This window comes from Nicotiana tabacum, chromosome 15 (genome assembly GCF_000715075.1).
Source record: "Nicotiana tabacum cultivar K326 chromosome 15, ASM71507v2, whole genome shotgun sequence".
NCBI lineage: Eukaryota > Viridiplantae > Streptophyta > Magnoliopsida > Solanales > Solanaceae > Nicotiana > Nicotiana tabacum.
In genome coordinates this window covers 97,614,717-97,632,301 of record NC_134094.1, presented here as the reverse complement: position 1 = coordinate 97,632,301, position 17,585 = coordinate 97,614,717, and the positions used below count along the sequence as shown (strand labels likewise).

The 17,585-nt window shown below is 39.3% G+C and overlaps 1 protein-coding gene across 2 annotated transcripts; it reads right to left on the bottom strand.

The window, feature by feature from the left end:
- Positions 1 to 242: 242 nt before the first annotated feature.
- On the bottom strand, positions 243 to 6,338 carry LOC107790042 (deSI-like protein At4g17486). 2 transcript variants are annotated; one of them, XM_016611940.2, is made up of 4 exons: positions 5,895 to 6,338; positions 3,029 to 3,303; positions 1,358 to 1,645; positions 243 to 650 (listed from the first exon to the last, which is right to left on the bottom strand). In XM_016611940.2, the coding sequence occupies exons 2-4, from the start codon at positions 3,267 to 3,269 to the stop codon at positions 406 to 408; spliced, it is 774 nt and encodes a 257-aa protein (XP_016467426.1). In that variant the 5' UTR covers positions 3,270 to 3,303; positions 5,895 to 6,338; the 3' UTR covers positions 243 to 405. The 2 variants fall into 2 exon arrangements, with proteins under 2 accessions (XP_016467426.1, XP_016467428.1); XM_016611942.2 differs by having other exon boundaries at positions 3,029 to 3,294; positions 5,895 to 6,259.
- Positions 6,339 to 17,585: the final 11,247 nt, after the last annotated feature.

Sequence of the window (17,585 nt, the reverse complement as noted above, 5' to 3'; positions counted from 1 at the left end):
CAACTAATTCCAAAGGGTACCTAGTACCTCCGACCAACACAAGTATCTCAAAATTCTATCTACCAAATTTTTGTCTCCGGTGGAATTTGAACGCGAGACCTCATAGTTCTCTAATCTCCACCCACTTTATTAACCACTAGGCTATACTCTTGGATGCACAAGCATCTCCATTCATCTTGATCCAACAACTCACTGCTTCAACTTCTAAGTGGGGCAAAATTTCTCAAAATGAAGCAATCAAATAAGGAATTTCTTTTCGCATACACTGAAACGTCATGTTACAAATACTACACCTTCCTAAGCATGTCACTCTGATTGGTTTTTCATTTTCCCAAGAATACATGGAAATAACCTTCATAATATTTCTGTTCAACATATTCCAAGAAATTGGAAGGGTCCATTATCTTACCTTTCTTTCAGAGACCTGTTGTTAGACTTTCTTAACTCCCAAGATGGTAAGCACCCTTTCAAGGGTGACTGCAGAAATAATGAAGATGTCGATAACTGCCTTTGCCTTGTTGAAATTGAAGAAAGACAACTGAAAGCACTTCTCAACCTTCTTTTCTCACTATCATATTCAGGGCCATTAGGGTCATGTTCCACCGCAGCAACTTTCAGAGCCTCGGGTAGCATGCAGTTGAACGTTGAACCTATATACACAAAAAAGAAAAAAGAATGAAGCATATCATACAAAATCCTTAAGTTCGAAAATGCATGAGAGTACTGAATGCAATATTTTCTTTTCTGAATTTAACTTTTTTCTCTGGTGTAGAAACTATTACACGCTCAAGAAGGCTCCAACTCGCTCGTCCAAGTTATTAACTAATACATAGTGTAAATACTTACATGCAGTTGGATTTTACATGACTAAAGCTCTTTTCTTTTCTACAAGAACATTTTCGGGAGCATAGTCCCGAACTACATTCAGTGGATCACACCGATTACTGATTATCATGCATAAACATCTCAAGTAGTATTATCAAAAGGAGCTATTTTGCTTAAAACTTGGGAAGTAAAAAGAACAATTTCCTCCAAATGCTATGTTCTGTGAGGTAATATCTTATACATTTTGTGCATGACAGAGGCAAAGGAAATTGTTTCGCGCTGCCCTCTACCGAGCACTGTTTAGTATAACCAGACTGATGCCTAAGGGAATCCATATATTCATATTTACTGCAGTTGAGGACTCCAGTATACCAAGATGGGGAAAAAAGAATAGATGAATTCTCATTATGAAGCGCCGGAATTTATGAGTTTAGTTCTCCAAGACCAAGTCAACTGATAAATCCAGAGCCAAATGCTTGTAGGTCCGTTATATTATTGCTAATTAAAGAGAGGTGGAATGACAGAAGATTACCTAATTTTGCAAGTCTGTTCACCCATTTTGGAATCCTTTTCCCAGTCAGCTTGTAGCTTAAATCGTTGCAAAAATGGTTGCAGTTCTTCACAATCAAGTGATACATATCACCATTATAGCTAGCAGCTTGACGTTCAATAAACTCTCTAACTTGACAGGGATCCAACTTTGTAGCCCCAATGAATATTGACTTCCTGAACTTGAACCCTGGGCATTGCCGTGGTTCAACTTCAAAGACACCACTGCTTGGATAGTCATGAGCTCCAAATGCATATTCTACACCATGAACTGTAAAGTATAGGTCAGATTAACTGAACTTACAAAAGTATGAGGCACCAAATACAACTAATTCAGGCAGCAGACCCACTCACAGTTCTCCTTTTTCCATGCAAAGTTTCACATATTTCACATTGAACTATTAAGATGCAACGGTCAACGGTTAACACTTCTTTGGGATTCCCCTATTGAAAATTTTAAATATCCCATGTAATGCTTTCTCAGGGAGAATAAAACCAATATAGGAATCCAAAAATAGATGCATAAAAGACCTTTCTACTATCTTCTATGAATGAACGAATTTGGAAATACAGAAATGGGGGAATGTAATAAAATTCTTATTCGCTCCATAACTTTCCAATCCCCCAAATTCAAGACCATTGTCTACATGTTGGAGCCATGATATTATTTTCCATTTGGAAGTCATCAAAAGCTTCTCCTAGTGGCAAACTATCAATACCAATACAATATATATATATATTTTTTTACAAGTAATCAATACTAACACAATCTTGCATCATGAAACAGAAGAAAGAAACTGACATGACCTTTAAGTTGTTAAGGAAGACAACATGCATTTAGACTTGTTAAGTTGTTTAACAACAATATGATAGTTTCTGACGCATCCATGATTTGTTTCAGAGGAATCTCTCTTGCCAGAAAAAGTATAAAGTCCTTTTGAAGTCCATCTCCCGAACCAATACAACTTTAGGAGAATTTTGACAATTCCTTAGACTCGACTCAAAGAACTTGCAGAAAATGTAACCAGGCTACAACAAGCATTTAGGGGGGGGGGGGGAAGTGGGTGATCTATCCTTAGGAAAAAAGTAAAGCAGCAACACCATGAGAAATCAACTCCCTTTTTCAGAAAGCACCCTAAGATGTATTGAGAGGCACCAGAATCCATAATGACTCCTGAGTCGCTACATTTTAAGTTTAAAACCAAAGAATGAAGAGCAAACTTGACTTACGTTCCAATGAATTGAGATTTGAGTTAGATTTCCCACTATAAGCTAGACCACCAATACTTGGTAAATGCATTTATCTCTTCTTGACCGAGTAAAGTGCATTTACAGGATGGATTCTACATGGATATATCCAAGAAATAAGTTCTGATTTCTGAATCTGAACACAAGACTTTAGCTAACGTTTTAGCTATATCACAAGTCAAGATACACAAACAAATCCATTGGGTGATGAAACGTACTGTGGTACATGTGATCAAACAGAATTAGGAAAAGCAATATATAAAGCAAAAACCCCAAATGAACTTGTATCTCCAATAATAGGAGCAACATATCGAAAAACAGAAATGGATATTGCATGGGTGCATTGCCACATAAATAACAATGAATAACTCTAAAGAAAAGAGGGAAAATCTAATAAGGCTGATACCTTCTACACCAGAATGAAAGATACCAAGGCCAGCCCAATATACATAGCCGTTCATAGGAGTCAAGTCATACACATTGAGATAAACAGGTGTGTCACCAGGACCGTATCGATCTGACTTCGCTTTGGGTAGCAAACAAAAATGTGCAGCTGATTTGGTCTTCAAATGGAGAGGCACAATTGATTTCCATCCTTTCTTTGGCTTTGAGGTCATTTTCCTTTCACTACTGAAATTAAGGTTCATTCAAGGCCCACTAGCATCTTGCTCTCTGCATGAACTGAGAAGCATAAGAAGGAACTTTAAGAATTCAAGGGACAGAAGAAAGAAAGAAACAAAAGAAAGAGAAAAATCAGAAGAAATTAAGAAAGAACAGAGAACGAGACGAGGAGACAGCAAAACCACGGAAAGATCAATAATCATGGCTGTTTGATTTCACACAATATTTCAAAAGATTAGGTCAAAGTTGCATCAGCTGAACAGTAATGCACCTATGATTGTATGCTGAATGTGAAAACACTGCACTGGATAACACAACACGTGCTTTATCTCTGCAACAAATAGAGCATATCATTTGCTTCCTTATCCAAAGCACTAAACATCATTTATCACTAGAACAAGCTGAAACATTACTTTTGTCACCTCGGAAAAACTCATACTGGTTGACCTTTGGAGTATGCACTGCTTCCTTCAGATTCACGAGTTAGTTATAGTTCTCATTCAACAACAGTCCATAATCGTTTTATTGAACTAAGTTATATCACGTGCTTTAGCACTGATAGTCAGGAAACAAGATTAAAATAAAGTTTTGGCCTTACACTGACACTCTGCTGCCCTTAAATTTCTTTCCCTCATTTAAACAACTTTGATTACAATGTAGTAGGACTTAGGAAAAAAGGAGATGGGAAGAACTAAGAAACATAATCGTCAAGAAAAACCAATGGAGCACGTTTTATTGACTGCCCTATACCTGAATCTGGTTTATGAGAGATTTAATGATGAATTCTATAAGAAGGTAGGACGAAAGAGATGCTGTAGCTAAATTATAAACTGCTCGTTCGATATCATTTTACTCTCATCCATCCAAAAAGCAACTTTGATGACCATGAGATCAAATCAGCCGCATATAAGCCTTGTCTCCCAGACAACGTTCTCTATCCAACTTCATACTAGATCATGAACCACATCACATGCAAGGTAGCACATAGCACTTATTGTTCAGCTGCACCTTTGACTTGCTGAGAAGAGTATCATGCAAATGGGAAACTCTATTTCCTTTTTGCAGTAAAATACAACAATGGTTCTTTAGATAACAGCCTATTTCACTTATCAAGTTAGCTGGTCTATGATACCACACTTGACCCTTTGAGTATATGAAGTGATCTACTTGTGCAGCTTTCCTGGTGAAATAGCGCCTATTTTTAACTTCTTAACCTTGAATTGTTCAATAATAGATTAAGTACTCAACAGGGAGAGGTAAGTGTCAATAGCCAATGGCAAAGAAATTACCTAGAAAGAATATTAAGAACGAATCTTTCAGAAGGGAGAAAGAGGATGAAAGGGAGAAAAAGAATAGCAATAGGATACATGTCTCTTTCAACTTCAAAGAAAAGTCCACTATATGGATGAGTGGGGAACCACTAATGTGTACTATCATCTGTAGTGTTCATCCAATAATGGCTATTTCTTTAATCTACTTTTAGTTCAAATAAAAAAGTCAAACTTCAATTTCAAGGGAGAAATACGATATCTATTCATCAGCCAATCCAATTGATAAATTTGCTCATTTAGAAACGGATATGCACAATCTAATTGTCTGGTAGTTACAATCATGAAGAGATATGCATAAGAAACCACTTTTTCTTTGTTTACTATAACTGCTAACACTTGAAGATATAAAATTTTCAGATAAACTATTACTAACTTGAAACATAAAGACAAATTCAACACAATTGAAAAAAGGAAACTGAGTTGGCTCTTACTCAGCTTTAGTGATCAGGTTTGTGATGTTCCTAATTATCATTTCTAATAAATTTACATGCTTAGGATGAGCTTTTACTAGAAACCTTCCGCTCACAAAATGACGAAGCTAAGATGTAGCAAGCCAAACTGAACTGTCAAGAGAAGATGACAAATGGAATATGAGGAAGCAAACAAATGACCATTCGAAAGGGACTTCAAAAAGCTGAATTGACCAGAATGTATTGAAGAGAAAATAGTAGTATGTAACAACATCCTTACCTACTTATTTTAGAAGAAGAAAAAAAACATCAAAGTATGGAGGGTTCAAAGTCCAAGTCAAAAGCAAGGAAAGTAAACAGATTGAATCATTTGGCAATCATTATGCAATTGTCAACATCCATTAAAAACAATAATTATATTTTGCTCCAGATGTGCCAGGCAGAATTTTGTTCAACTACTAATTCAACCTAAAAACTGATACCCTCTTAGGCAGTTAATCACCGCATAGAAGCTAATTACATTTCCTAAAACAAAAAATTCATTTTCCCCAAAATTTTCATCCAAACCCCACCACCAAAATTTTCTATTTGGACACACAGTTTGCATATTTATGGAAACCAAATGAAAAAAGAAAGAAAAGGAAAATGGAGCAATTAGGTAAAGAATAGTACAATCAGACTTGTAAAAATACCAATTCTACATCAGATCTTGCTGCTAGATTGAAACATTTACAGTTAATAAGACTTTACAAGCACTTCTGGAACAATCACAAACTTTAGTCAAGAATTAGGTGCAAAATATCCAAACTTTAAAGAACAAAAGTAAAAAATAAATAATAAAAAAAAAAAAACTAAAGCTTTAAAAGAAACATCAAGAAAATTATGCAGAACAAGAAGAAGAAAGACTTACATTAGAAGAGTATTGCAAAGGCAGCAGCTTTTACAACAATTCTGTAGTAAAGACAGGAGAAAGACAGATCACAGTGAAATGGGGCTAATTGTGTCCCTGCCCCAGAGTTATTAGGCACATACTTGTGTTGTGACAAAAACCCAGTAAATTACACTGCTAAAGGTATGAATACCAACCTACACAATGCTGTTGTAGAATTTGCTTACTATACTAAGAAGTAAAAAATTACTTTTAAAAAAAAAGGAAAGGGAAGAAGAAATTAGAAGAATTTGAAGAGACCCCAGATTTCAGAAGCTAAGCAGAAACTGACAGAAGCCAGGACACACGCGCACACACTCTGTCTCTCCCTCCTAATCTCCCTCCCAATTTTTCCCCTTTTTTTTTTCCTAAAATATAATGAGTTTGAAGGATAATATTTTTTGGGGGGTTTCCCATCTGGTACCTGCTAGACTATTTCGCATCAAACAATTATATATAGTCTGACATCTCTAATACTATTTCAATATAAAAGTCATTTAATATAAAAATTAAATTTTTCTCAAAATCAATTATTATATTATATTATAATATATGTTCTCTATAACAATACTTTACTATAGCAATCAAAATTTATCAAAATAAATGAGGTTGTTATAGAAATGTTTGATTGTATAAAAATAATTTCACTCGAACTCCAAACATATAATTAAGGGTGAAGGATCTATTTCATCATAATCATTAGTGATAGAAAAATAATATTATTGAAGATTTAAATCATATAATTTAAATCATTTGTTATTTTTTTTGTGATAATGAGTTTGGAATTGGTTTAAATTTTATTTATTTTTTTAATCATATACACACTGTAAAATTTAGTGGGTCTATTTATTGTGTATTATATGCAGCTGATCATCATGTATGTACATGTATATTCGAATATATTTTGTTATTGTCTGGTTAGTATAGAGTTCGATTGACTAACTTAAAAGTGCACAATGTGTAGGCATTTGATTAAAGCAAAGTTGAATTCGACAATATAAAGTCTCCAAGGAACTTCAACTTCTATCAGTAATACTTGCAAAGTCTCCATATCTTTGGTGCAACAAATTCATTGAAGTTGGGATGTTGTGAATACTTTTGTAATTTAGACAAGCTACCTAATTTAGATTCTTCAATTTACTATTCTTTGTTTACTAACCGTTGTATTAATTTAATTTTTCTTTATCTTATTTTTCTCTAATTAAGAAAGCAGGTAAATGCCAATTATTTTAAAAATAATAAATAAACAAGAAAAATAAATAACTTAATTATAATAATTTGGGAGATTCTAGGTCACCTGACGGATTGAGGGGTAATTTTTAAAAGTTTACTGATTGTAGGGGTAAATTTGGCCTGATAGTATAACGGTATGGGTAAATTTGGCCCGATAGTATAATGAATGTGATGGTAGGCTAGAAACTCGCGTTTAGCCGTAGTATTGCACTCAAATTACTGTATTTTACTTGTGTTTGAGCTTGAATATTAGTGTATTGCACTTATTATGTATTTTATGCCTCGTAGAAATTGATTTAGAGAAAATGATATTCGGAAGCTAAATCGAACATGTAACACCCCAAAGTTTTAACTAATATTTGCATTCTCGATTGAGCATCTTTATAATGAGGATAGATTTTACTTTGCACTTCCTAAATGTAAATTGACAATAATATTAAAAAAAAAACTACCTTAGGTTGTGTTAATATTGACAAAGAAATTTCATGGTGTGGCTATGTGTAAAACTTAATATCATTTTGATGAATTGTTATTAAATATATTATATATTTAAGGTTTTGGGCTGCCACCCTTTTGTATTTATCTAAAGATATTTAGTAGTTTGGGAATCCAATTTTATTTCATACTTATCCAATTCATAAATATTACTTATTTGACTTGCTTTTCCATAACCTCTCTCATATTTCATTCTTTCATTCCAAAGAAAACCCTTACTCTCTCTCTTTCTTATCACCTGAAATACATCATGATAACCATCAAAAAGTTAAACTAAATCAACCATCCAAACTAGTTCTTGGTGAAGCTCAAATTGCTCATCTCTTTTGTGGTAAGTTACTAAACTTGTTTTTACACTAGACAACTATTAGTATTTTCTTCATATCTTTTTGTATAGGGATCTGTTTTAAATGATCCAAGCTTTTCTGAAAACCTTTTTTTATAGATCTATAACTCTTATTCAGGCACTAAAACTTGGTTTATCTTTTATTTACCCAAAAATGGGTGATGAAGTACAGGGCAGGTGCTGCCCAGATTTTCTATTTTATAAACCCTCCATGTACTACTGTTAGTAATTTTAGCATAACTTTTTGTACAAAACTGATATGGAGGTGATTCAAGATGTTCTAAAATGGTAAGACATATATCTATAACTTCAACGAAGATCACAGAGTCTAGTTTATCCATTTTTATATTCACAACTGAGTCACAACGCAAGACAGTGATACTGTCCAGTATTTCTGTTTAAATTATTTTGGGTAATTTGCACCAATATCATGTTTAGTTTGACATGTTAAATCACTGAACTTATATAGATATTTGATTATGTATTTAAGGTATATATACCCTTATAAAATCTAAGAAAAAGTGTTTGAGGAAGTGGACGTATTTGGTTTGTTTATGGCATAGACAATTCGAATGTCCTCAAGTTGTGGTTGAACTGTTTTGTGGTAAAACACCAAAGTTTGTGTATAAACTTTGTACTCTTTCTACTTGCTGGAATATTTTGAAATAACCTGATATTTTATTTTTCTTGTCTTCAATTTATATCGTTGTATTTTTGTTATATCAAGTATTGTAAGATATTCACTAAATCTCCCACTCGTACGGATTTGCTTGATCATTTTGCATTCTTGTTGGGACTTTGTCCTTCTTGTGGAAGTGGTTTTGTCACTCATGTTTACCCAAAAAATGGATAGAGTTGAATTTGTATGTAGTTCTAAGGGTATGTGGTATAACTTGATACAAATCGTAAGAGTAAATAGAAATATCGAATATTTACTATAAAGGATGAAAAATAAGCAAAGTTGAAAAGAGGGTGATTTATGGATTAAGCAAGATGAATCAATCTATGAAGCTAAAAAGGATAATTCTTCAATATGGGAATGTATGATATCTGAATTACAATGTATGCAAAACTTGATCCCTTTTACAGAAGTATAGCCATCCCTTTTATAGTGGGGGATCCTACTTTAAATATAATTAAAAATACATAGTGGGGAACCTATGATAAATAAGCTTTTTCTTAATTCCCACCGAGATTCTCTCCCTTAGTGCGGTTGTAACAGCTCTTGTCTATGAGCTCGATCTTGACCGGATTCGGTATCTGTCGGTTTTCAGGTTTAGAACTCGATGTGGGTTTGAGCTCGATGTTGACTCGGGGCCCAGTATTGGGCCGGTATTGGTTGGCCTCTGGCCCTTAAGCTCGATTCCATTACATCTCCCCATAGTTTGATTTGGATCCGAGCTGGATAATGACTTCGAGCTCGGTATTTGACCTGTCCCTGAAACTCGAAGCTCGTTTGTACCTTCTTTGGATCCCATCTCAATATTATGAATACTTTCTTCGGTCCATTATGTTCCCATCTCGATCAGTCGTACGAAGGCCGAAATTAGTTTCGACCGTATACAGATAGACCCCTCATTTCTCGGGAAGGATGTGGCGAGAAACGATATGATTTCCCAATGGCTCGATTGGATGTACACTGACGTTTGCATCGAGCCCGACCATGACGTATGTGATAGTTGTCCCGTCGATTTAGTTTACCAAGACATTTAATACGTGTCAGATGATGGTCGGCCACTGTTGATACTGAACCGACATTGCTCAATCTATAAATAGCCCCTTTATTTACCATTTATCACTTTTACATCTCCAATCTCCAAATTCTCTAAAGTTCTTTCTTGCATCTTCTAAGTTTCTGTGATTTTTCTGCAAATATCTGTGATGACCCAAAAGATCATCTTATATTTTAGAACTCGAATCTACGCTCTTAAACCTTAAAAATCTCATTTTTACCCTCCTTGATTTACGTGCGTAGTCTGGACATGTTTCCGTAAAGCTTTTATGTTGTAAACTAATGAAAATAAGAATGTTTTCCTTAAAAGTTGATTTTAGTTGATTTCGGTTAATATTTTTGGTAAACAAGCCCGGATCCGTGTTTTGCCAGTCCCGGTGGGTCCGTGTCGAATTATGGGACCTGGACGTATGCCCGGAATTGAATTCGGAGGTTCCTATATCAATTTATGAATTTTTGATGAAAATAAAAAGTCTGAAAATTTAATTATTTTTAATAATTGATTGGTGTTTGGCATTGTTAGTGCCGGGTCCGTATTCTGATTCCGGAGCCCGGTACAGGTTCATTATGATATGTAAGGCTTGTCTGTGAAATTAGGTGAGAAACGGAGTTGATTTGACGTGATTCGGGCGTCAAGTTGAGAAAATAGAAGTTTTAAAGTGTTCTTGAGAATCTCATTTGAATTGGTGCTAAATTCGTAGTTCTAGGTGTTATTTTGGCGATTTGATCACGCGAGCAAGTCCGTATGATGATTTTAGACTTGTGTGCATGTTTGTTTTGGAGCCTCGAGGGCTCGGGTGCCATTCGGGCGATGCGCGAGTTGAGTTCAAACCTCAACAAGGCTGCTGGTGCACCTAATCTGGTGTGCCCGCACCTGCGAGCCTTTGGTCGCAGGTGCTAGCTCGCAGGTGCGACCCAGGCCTGGACTTCATTTTTCCGCAGATGCGGACTTCTCTCCCCAGGAGCGGGACCGCAGGAGCGGAACACTGTCCGCAGGTGCGGCCCCAGTTGGCCCAGTCCTTTTCCGTATAAGCGCAGGTGCGACCAAAGCACCGCAAGTGCGAAGGTCACTGGGCAGTGAGTTCATTTAATTCGGACTCCATCTATTTTTCTTCTCGTTTCAAAAGGATAGGAGGCTTAAGGCGATTTTTCAAAGACATTTTCTTCCCCAAATCATAGGTAAGTGTTCCTTAACTCGTTTCTTTCAATCTTTTACTTCAATTTACAAGAATTCAACCAAACATCTAGAGTTTTCATTGTAGAATTAGGGGTTAGGGTAGAAACTAAGGATTTTGGGAATTTGAGGATTTATACCTCAACTTGAGGTCGGATTCCAAAACTAATTATATATTCTGGCTCGGGGGGTGAATGGGTAAGTGCATTTTGATCCGAACCTCGGATTTTGAACAAGCGGGCCCGGGGTCGATTTTTCAAATTTTTGGAGGAAATTCTTGGGAAGTTTAATTTATGCAATATAATTGATTTCTTTAGCAATATTTGATATTATTGAGTCATTTTTGAATAGATACGAGTGGTTTGGAGGTGAATTCCAAAGGAAACGTTGTGATTGAGAACTAAGTGGCCTTCGGAGCGAGGTAAATGTTGTGTCTAACCCTGACTTGAGGGAATTAGGAACCTTAGATTACTTGCTAAGTGAAATTCATGTGAGCGGCGTATATGTGAGGTGACGAGTACTTATGCGCCGCCAATTTACCTGTTTCCCATATTTCTCTATTTTTCTTATATTGTCTCATTCCTATGCCTAATTGCTACGTGTTATACTAGTGTTGTTCAATTTATCGTTCTTATCATGTTTTCGGATCTTCTGGTGATAATTGAGTTTTTATTTCAAAGTTGAGATTGATATTATGGAACCAAATGTTTAAGTAAGGTTTGTACTTGTTATTCTATCTCTTTGTTGTTATTTATGCATTGCATTATGGTAAGGGAGAGTGTTAATGCACGAAGGGTGATGTCGTGCCATATTGTGAGTATTAATGCACGAAGGGTGATGCCGTACCATATTGTGAGTGTTAATGCATGAAGGGTGATGCCGTGCTATATTGTGAGTGTTAATACACGAAGGGTGATGTCGTGCCATGATATGAGTGTTAATGCATGAAGGGTGATGCCGTGCCGTTTCTACTAATTTTATGGTGAGATTGAGAGTAAAAGCACGAAGGGTGATGCCGTGCATTTTTCCTTACTGTATTCATTATTCCTGTTGATTCATGGTATATTGACTGCTCCGGTGATCATTCTGTTGTAGTTCTTTATCTTGTATTCCTCTCAGTATGTTCCCCTCCCGATATTTCCTGTTTAGTTCTTCATTTCTGTTATTTGTATATACACTGTTAAATTGTACAGGTTGATTTGTAGGTGCCTTACCATAACCTTGTCACTACTTCGTCGAGGTTAGGCTCGACACTTACCAGTATATGGGGTCAGTTGTACTGATACTGCATTCTGTACTTTCTGTGCAGATTTTGATACTGGCTCGGGTTGATCGAGATTTTGCTATTGGTCCACTGTCCGGAGACTCAAGGTAGAAATGTTGGCGTTCACAGACCTTGAAGTTCCCGTCTATCTTTTTTGTTCTACTGTTTCTTTCATTCAGACAGTTGTATTTCTTTTAGACTATTACTTGTAGTAAATTATAGAATGCTCGTGAATTGTAACTCTAGATCTAGGTGGTAGTAATTAATACAGTTTTATGATATTCCGTACTTATTATATTTCATCTTAGTTAATTATTGTTAATTACTGAATGGGAATAAGGAATTGGTTTAATGATTCTCTAACGTTGGCTTGCCTAGCAAGTGAAATGTTAGGCGCCATCACGGTCCCGTCGGTGGGAAATTTAGGGTCGTGACAATTGGTATCAGAGCACTAGGTTGCCTAGGTCTCACGATTCACGAGCAAGCTTAGTAGAGTTTGGAGGATCGGTACGGAGATGTTTGTGCTTATCTTCCAGAGGCTATGAAGTTTAGGAATAAGTTTCACTTCTATTCTTCTCTGTCGTGCGATTTTGCTTTCTCAATACTGATTGAACTCTTCTACTCTTATTCTCTCGCAGATGGCGAGAACACGTACCGCTTACTCAGCTGAGCAACAGCCAAAGCCTCCAGTGGCAGCTCCTACGCGGGGCAGAGGTCGAGGCCGTGCCAGAGGCTGAGGCAGGGGAAGGGCGCAACCTAGAGTCCGAGAAGTAGCCCCAGCAGTGGAGCCTCTGATATATCTTGACGAGGAGGTTCCATCCCAGACTGTTCCTACCGGACCATCTCAGGTTTCGAAGGGGTTCATTGCCATCCAGTACTTCAAGACGCTTTGGTCCGTTTTGTGGGCCTTATGGAGAGTGTGGCCCAGACTGGTGCATTTCCCATGGCACCAGCAGTCTCTCAGGCTGGAGGAGGAGCCCAGACTCCCACCATTCCCACTCCGGAGCAGATAGCTCCCCAGTATCAGGCTCCAGCAACTCAGCCAGTCGTATTAGTTCAGCCGGTTATTGCGGCACAGGTCGGAGATGGGCTAGCTATGTCTTCTGAGGATTTATGGAGATTGGATAGGTTTACCAAGCTCTTTCCTGTTCACTTCACTGGTGCTCCTTCAGAGGACCCCTGGGAGTATCTTGACAACTGTCACAAGGTTCTACGAAACATGGGTATAGTGGAGACCAATGGGGTCGATTTTGCTGCATTTTAGATGACTGGTTCCACCAAGAAATGGTGGAGAGATTACTTGTTGACCAGACCAGCTGGGTCGCCTGCTCTTACTTGGGACCAGTTCTCTCAGCTCTTCATAGAGAAGTTTCTGCCTATCATATTGAGAGAGGAGCGTCGCCGTCAGTTTGAGCGTCTTCAGCAGGGCAGTATGACTGTTACTCAGTATGAGACCCGTTTTGTGGATTTGTCCCATCATGCTATTCTTCTGCTTCCCACCGAGAGAGAGAGGGTGAGGATGTTTATTGATGGACTTGCTCAGCCTATCAGTTTGCAGATGGATAAGGAGACTGGGAGTGAGATTTCTTTTCAGGCGGCTGCTAATGTCGCCAGACGAGTCGAAATGGTTCTTACTCAGGGAGGTCAGGGGTCTGACAAGAGACCTCGTCATTCCAGTGAGTTCAGCAGTGCCTCATCTAGAGGCAAAAGTACTTTTGGTAGAGTCCATCCTCCCAGGCCATTTTATTCAGCGCTCCAGGCATCCCAAGGTGCCTCAGGTGGTTGTGGCCCTCAGATGCATTATTCCGACCAGCTAGCCTACGGTGCACCACCAGCTCCTATTAGTGTATCTTCACTCCAGAGTTATTAGGGTGGTTATTCAGGTTGACAGGGTCGGTTTCAGGGTCAGCAGTCACAACAGCCGAGGTTATGTTATACTTGTGGTGATCCGAGGCACATTGCTAGATTTTGTCCTCAAGCAATGGGCAGCTCACAGCATCACAGTTCATGTTCCATGGTCCCGGCACCAGTTGTTGCACCACCTGCTCAGGCAGCCAGAGGCAGGGGTCAGGCAGCCAGAGGTAGAGGCCAGACTGTTAGAGGTGGAGGTCAGGCCGTTAGAGGTGGAGAGCAGCCAGATAGAGGCCGTCCCAGGGACGTAGTTCAGGGTGGTGGGGCCCAGCCCCGGTGTTATGCTTTCCCAGCCAGGCCTGAGGCTGAGTCATCTGACATTGTTATCACATGTACTGTTTCAGTTTACAATAGAGATGCTTTAGTTCTATTTGATCCGGGATCTACTTGCTCCTATGTGTCATCCTATTTTGCTTCCTATTTGGTTGTGCCCCGTGATTCTTTAAGTTCTCCTGTGTATGTGTCCACACCAGTGGGAGATGCTATTATTATAGATCGTGTTTATCGTTCGTGTATGGTCACTATTGGGGAGTCTTGAGACTCGTGTAGATCTTTTACTTCTTGACATGGTTGATTTTGATGTCATACTAGGTATAGATTGGCTGTCACCTTATCATGTTATATTAGATTGTCACGCCAAGATGGTGACCTTAGCCTTACAGGGGTTGCCTCGATTAGAGAGGAGAGGGAATCTTGGCCATTCTGCCAGCAGGGTCATCTCTTATGTGAAGGCTCGACAGATGGTCGAGAAGGGGTGTCTAGCTTATTTGGCGTCCGCGATTCTAGTGCGGAGGTTCCTTCCATGGATTCGGTACCGGTTGTTCGTGAGTTTCCAGAGGTGTTTCCTGCAGACCTGCCGGGGATGCCACCCGACAGGGATATTGATTTCTGCATTGATTTGCCTCCGGGCACTCAGCCTATTTCCATTCCGCCATATCGCATGGCCCCACCAGAGTTGAAAGAATTGAAGGAGCAGTTGCAAGATTTGCTTGATAAGGGCTTCATTAGACCTGGTGTCTCACCCTGGGGTGCACCCGTGTTGTTTGTGAAGAAAAAAGATGGATCAATGAGGATGTGTATAGATTATTGGCAGTTGAACAAAGTCACCATCAAGAACAAGTATCCATTGCCGAGGATTGATAATTTATTTGATCAGCTTCAGGGTGCCAAGGTATTTTCAAAGATTGATTTGAGGTCTGGCTACCATCAGTAGAGGATTAGGGCATCTGATGTTCCTAAGACAGCTTTTCGGACTCGGTATGGGCATTATGAGTTTCTAGTGATGTCATTTGGGCTGACAAATGCCCCAGCAACATTCATGGGTTTGATGAACCGGGTGTTCAAACCCTACTTGGATTCCTTTTTAGTTGTGTTTATTGATGATATCTTAATCTACTCCCACAGTCGAGAGGAGCATGAGCAGCACATTCGGATCATTCTTCAGACTCTGAAAAACAGCCAGTTATATGCTAAGTTCTCAAAATGCGAGTTTTGGTTGAGTTCAGTTGCTTTCTTGGGTCACGTTGTATCATCAGAGGGTATTCAGGTGGATCCTAAGAAGATTGAGGCAGTCTAGAACTGGTCCAGACCCACATCAGCTACAGAGATCCGTAGTTTCCTAGGTTTGGAGGGCTATTACCGTCGATTTGTGGAGGAGTTTTCATCCATAGTAGCCCCGTTGACCAGATTGACCCATAAGGGTGCCCCGTTCAGGTGGTCAGACGAGTGTGAAGTGAGCTTTCAGAAGCTCAAGACAACTTTGACTACAGCACCAGTATTGGTGTTACCCACAGGTTCAGGATCTTATACAGTATATTGTGATGCATCCCGTATTGGTCTGGGTGCGGTGTTGATGCTGGGTGGCAAGGTTGTTGCATATGCTTTGCGGCAGCTGAAGGTTCATGAGAAGAATTACCATGTTCATGATCTAGAGCTGGCAGCCATTGTTCATGCGTTGAAGATTTGGAGGCATTAGCTTTACGGCGTGTCATGTGAGGTATTCACTGATCATCAGAGCTTGCAGTATTTGTTCAAGCAGAAGGAACTCAATTTGAGGTAGAGGAGGTGGCTGGAGCTATTGAAAGACTATGATATCACCATATTGTATCATCCCGGGAAGGCCAATATGGTGGCTGATGCTTTGAGTAGAAAGTTAGTCAGTATGGGTAGCCTTGCATATATTCCAGTTGGTGAGAGACCACTTGCATTGGATGTTCAGGCCTTGGCCAACCAGTTCGTGAGGTTGGATATTTCTAAGCCTAGCCGTGTCCTAACTTGTACAGTTGCTCGGTCTTCTTTGTTTGAGCGCATCAGAGATCGACAGGATGACGATCCTCATTTACTTGTCCTTAGAGACACAGTATGGCATGGTGGTTCCAAGTAGGTTACTGTTGGAGATGACGGAGTTTTGAGGATGCAGGGCCATATTTGTGTGCCTAATGTGGATGGGCTTAGTGAGTTGATCCTTGAGGAGGCTCACAGTTCTCGGTATTCTATCCACCCGGGCGCTGCCACGATGTACCAAGACTTGAGGCAGCATTATTGGTGGAGGCGAATGAAGAAAGACATAGTTGCTTATGTAGCTCGGTGCCTAAATTGCCAGTAGGTAAAGTGTGAGCATCAGAGACCTGGTGGTTTACTTCAGAGGTTAGAGATTCCTGAGTGGAAGTGGGAGCGTATCACTATGGATTTTGTTGTTGGACTCCCACGGACTCAGAGGAAGTTCGATGCAGTTTGGGTCATTGTGGACAGGCTGACTAAGTTAGCGCATTTCATTCCTGTGGCAGTTACCTATTCCTCGGAGTGGTTGGCAGAGATTTACATCCGGGAGATCGTCCGTCTTCACGGTGTGCCCGTGTCTATTATATCTGACCGAGGTACACAGTTCACCTCGCACTTCTAGAGAGAAGTACAACATGAGTTGGATATTGCGGGTTGAGCTGAGCACCGCATTCCATCCTCAGACGGACGGGCAGTCAGAGCGCACTATTCAGATATTGGAGGATATGCTTCGCGCTTGTGTTATAGACTTTGGAGGTTCTTGGGATCATTTCTTGCCACTTGCGGAGTTTGCTTATAATAATAGTTACCAATCGAGCATTCAGATGGTTCCATATGAGGCATTATACGGAAGGCGATGCCATTCTTCAATTGGGTGGTTCCAGTCGGAAGAGGCTCGGTTATTGGGCACAGACTTTCATACAGGAAGCCTTGGATAAGGTCAAGATTATTCAGGATCGACTTCGCACAGCTCAGTCCAGGCAGAAGAGTTATGTCGACCGTAGAGTTCGTGATATTACATTCATGGTCGGAGAGAGAGTGTTTCTTCGGGTATCACCCATAAAGGGTGTAATGAGGTTCGGAAAGAAGGGCAAGTTGAGCCTTAGGTATATCGGACCTTTTGAGATTCTGGAGAGAGTGGGAGATGTGGCTTACAGGCTTGCATTGCCACCCAATTTAGCAGCTGTTCATCCGGTATTCCATGTGTCCATGCTTCGAAAGTATCACGGTGATCCGTC

Bases quoted from the DNA above. Each gene is read 5' to 3' on its own strand.
- LOC107790042 (XM_016611940.2), bottom strand. From the start codon at position 3,269: ATGAACCTTAATTTCAGTAGTGAAAGGAAAATGACCTCAAAGCCAAAG. The intron at 1,646-3,028 runs GTATCAGCCTTA...TATACTTTACAG, and splicing joins CTTTCATTCTGGTGTAGAAG to TTCATGGTGTAGAATATGCA. The intron at 651-1,357 runs GTAATCTTCTGT...TTGTGTATATAG, and splicing joins GAACAGACTTGCAAAATTAG to GTTCAACGTTCAACTGCATG.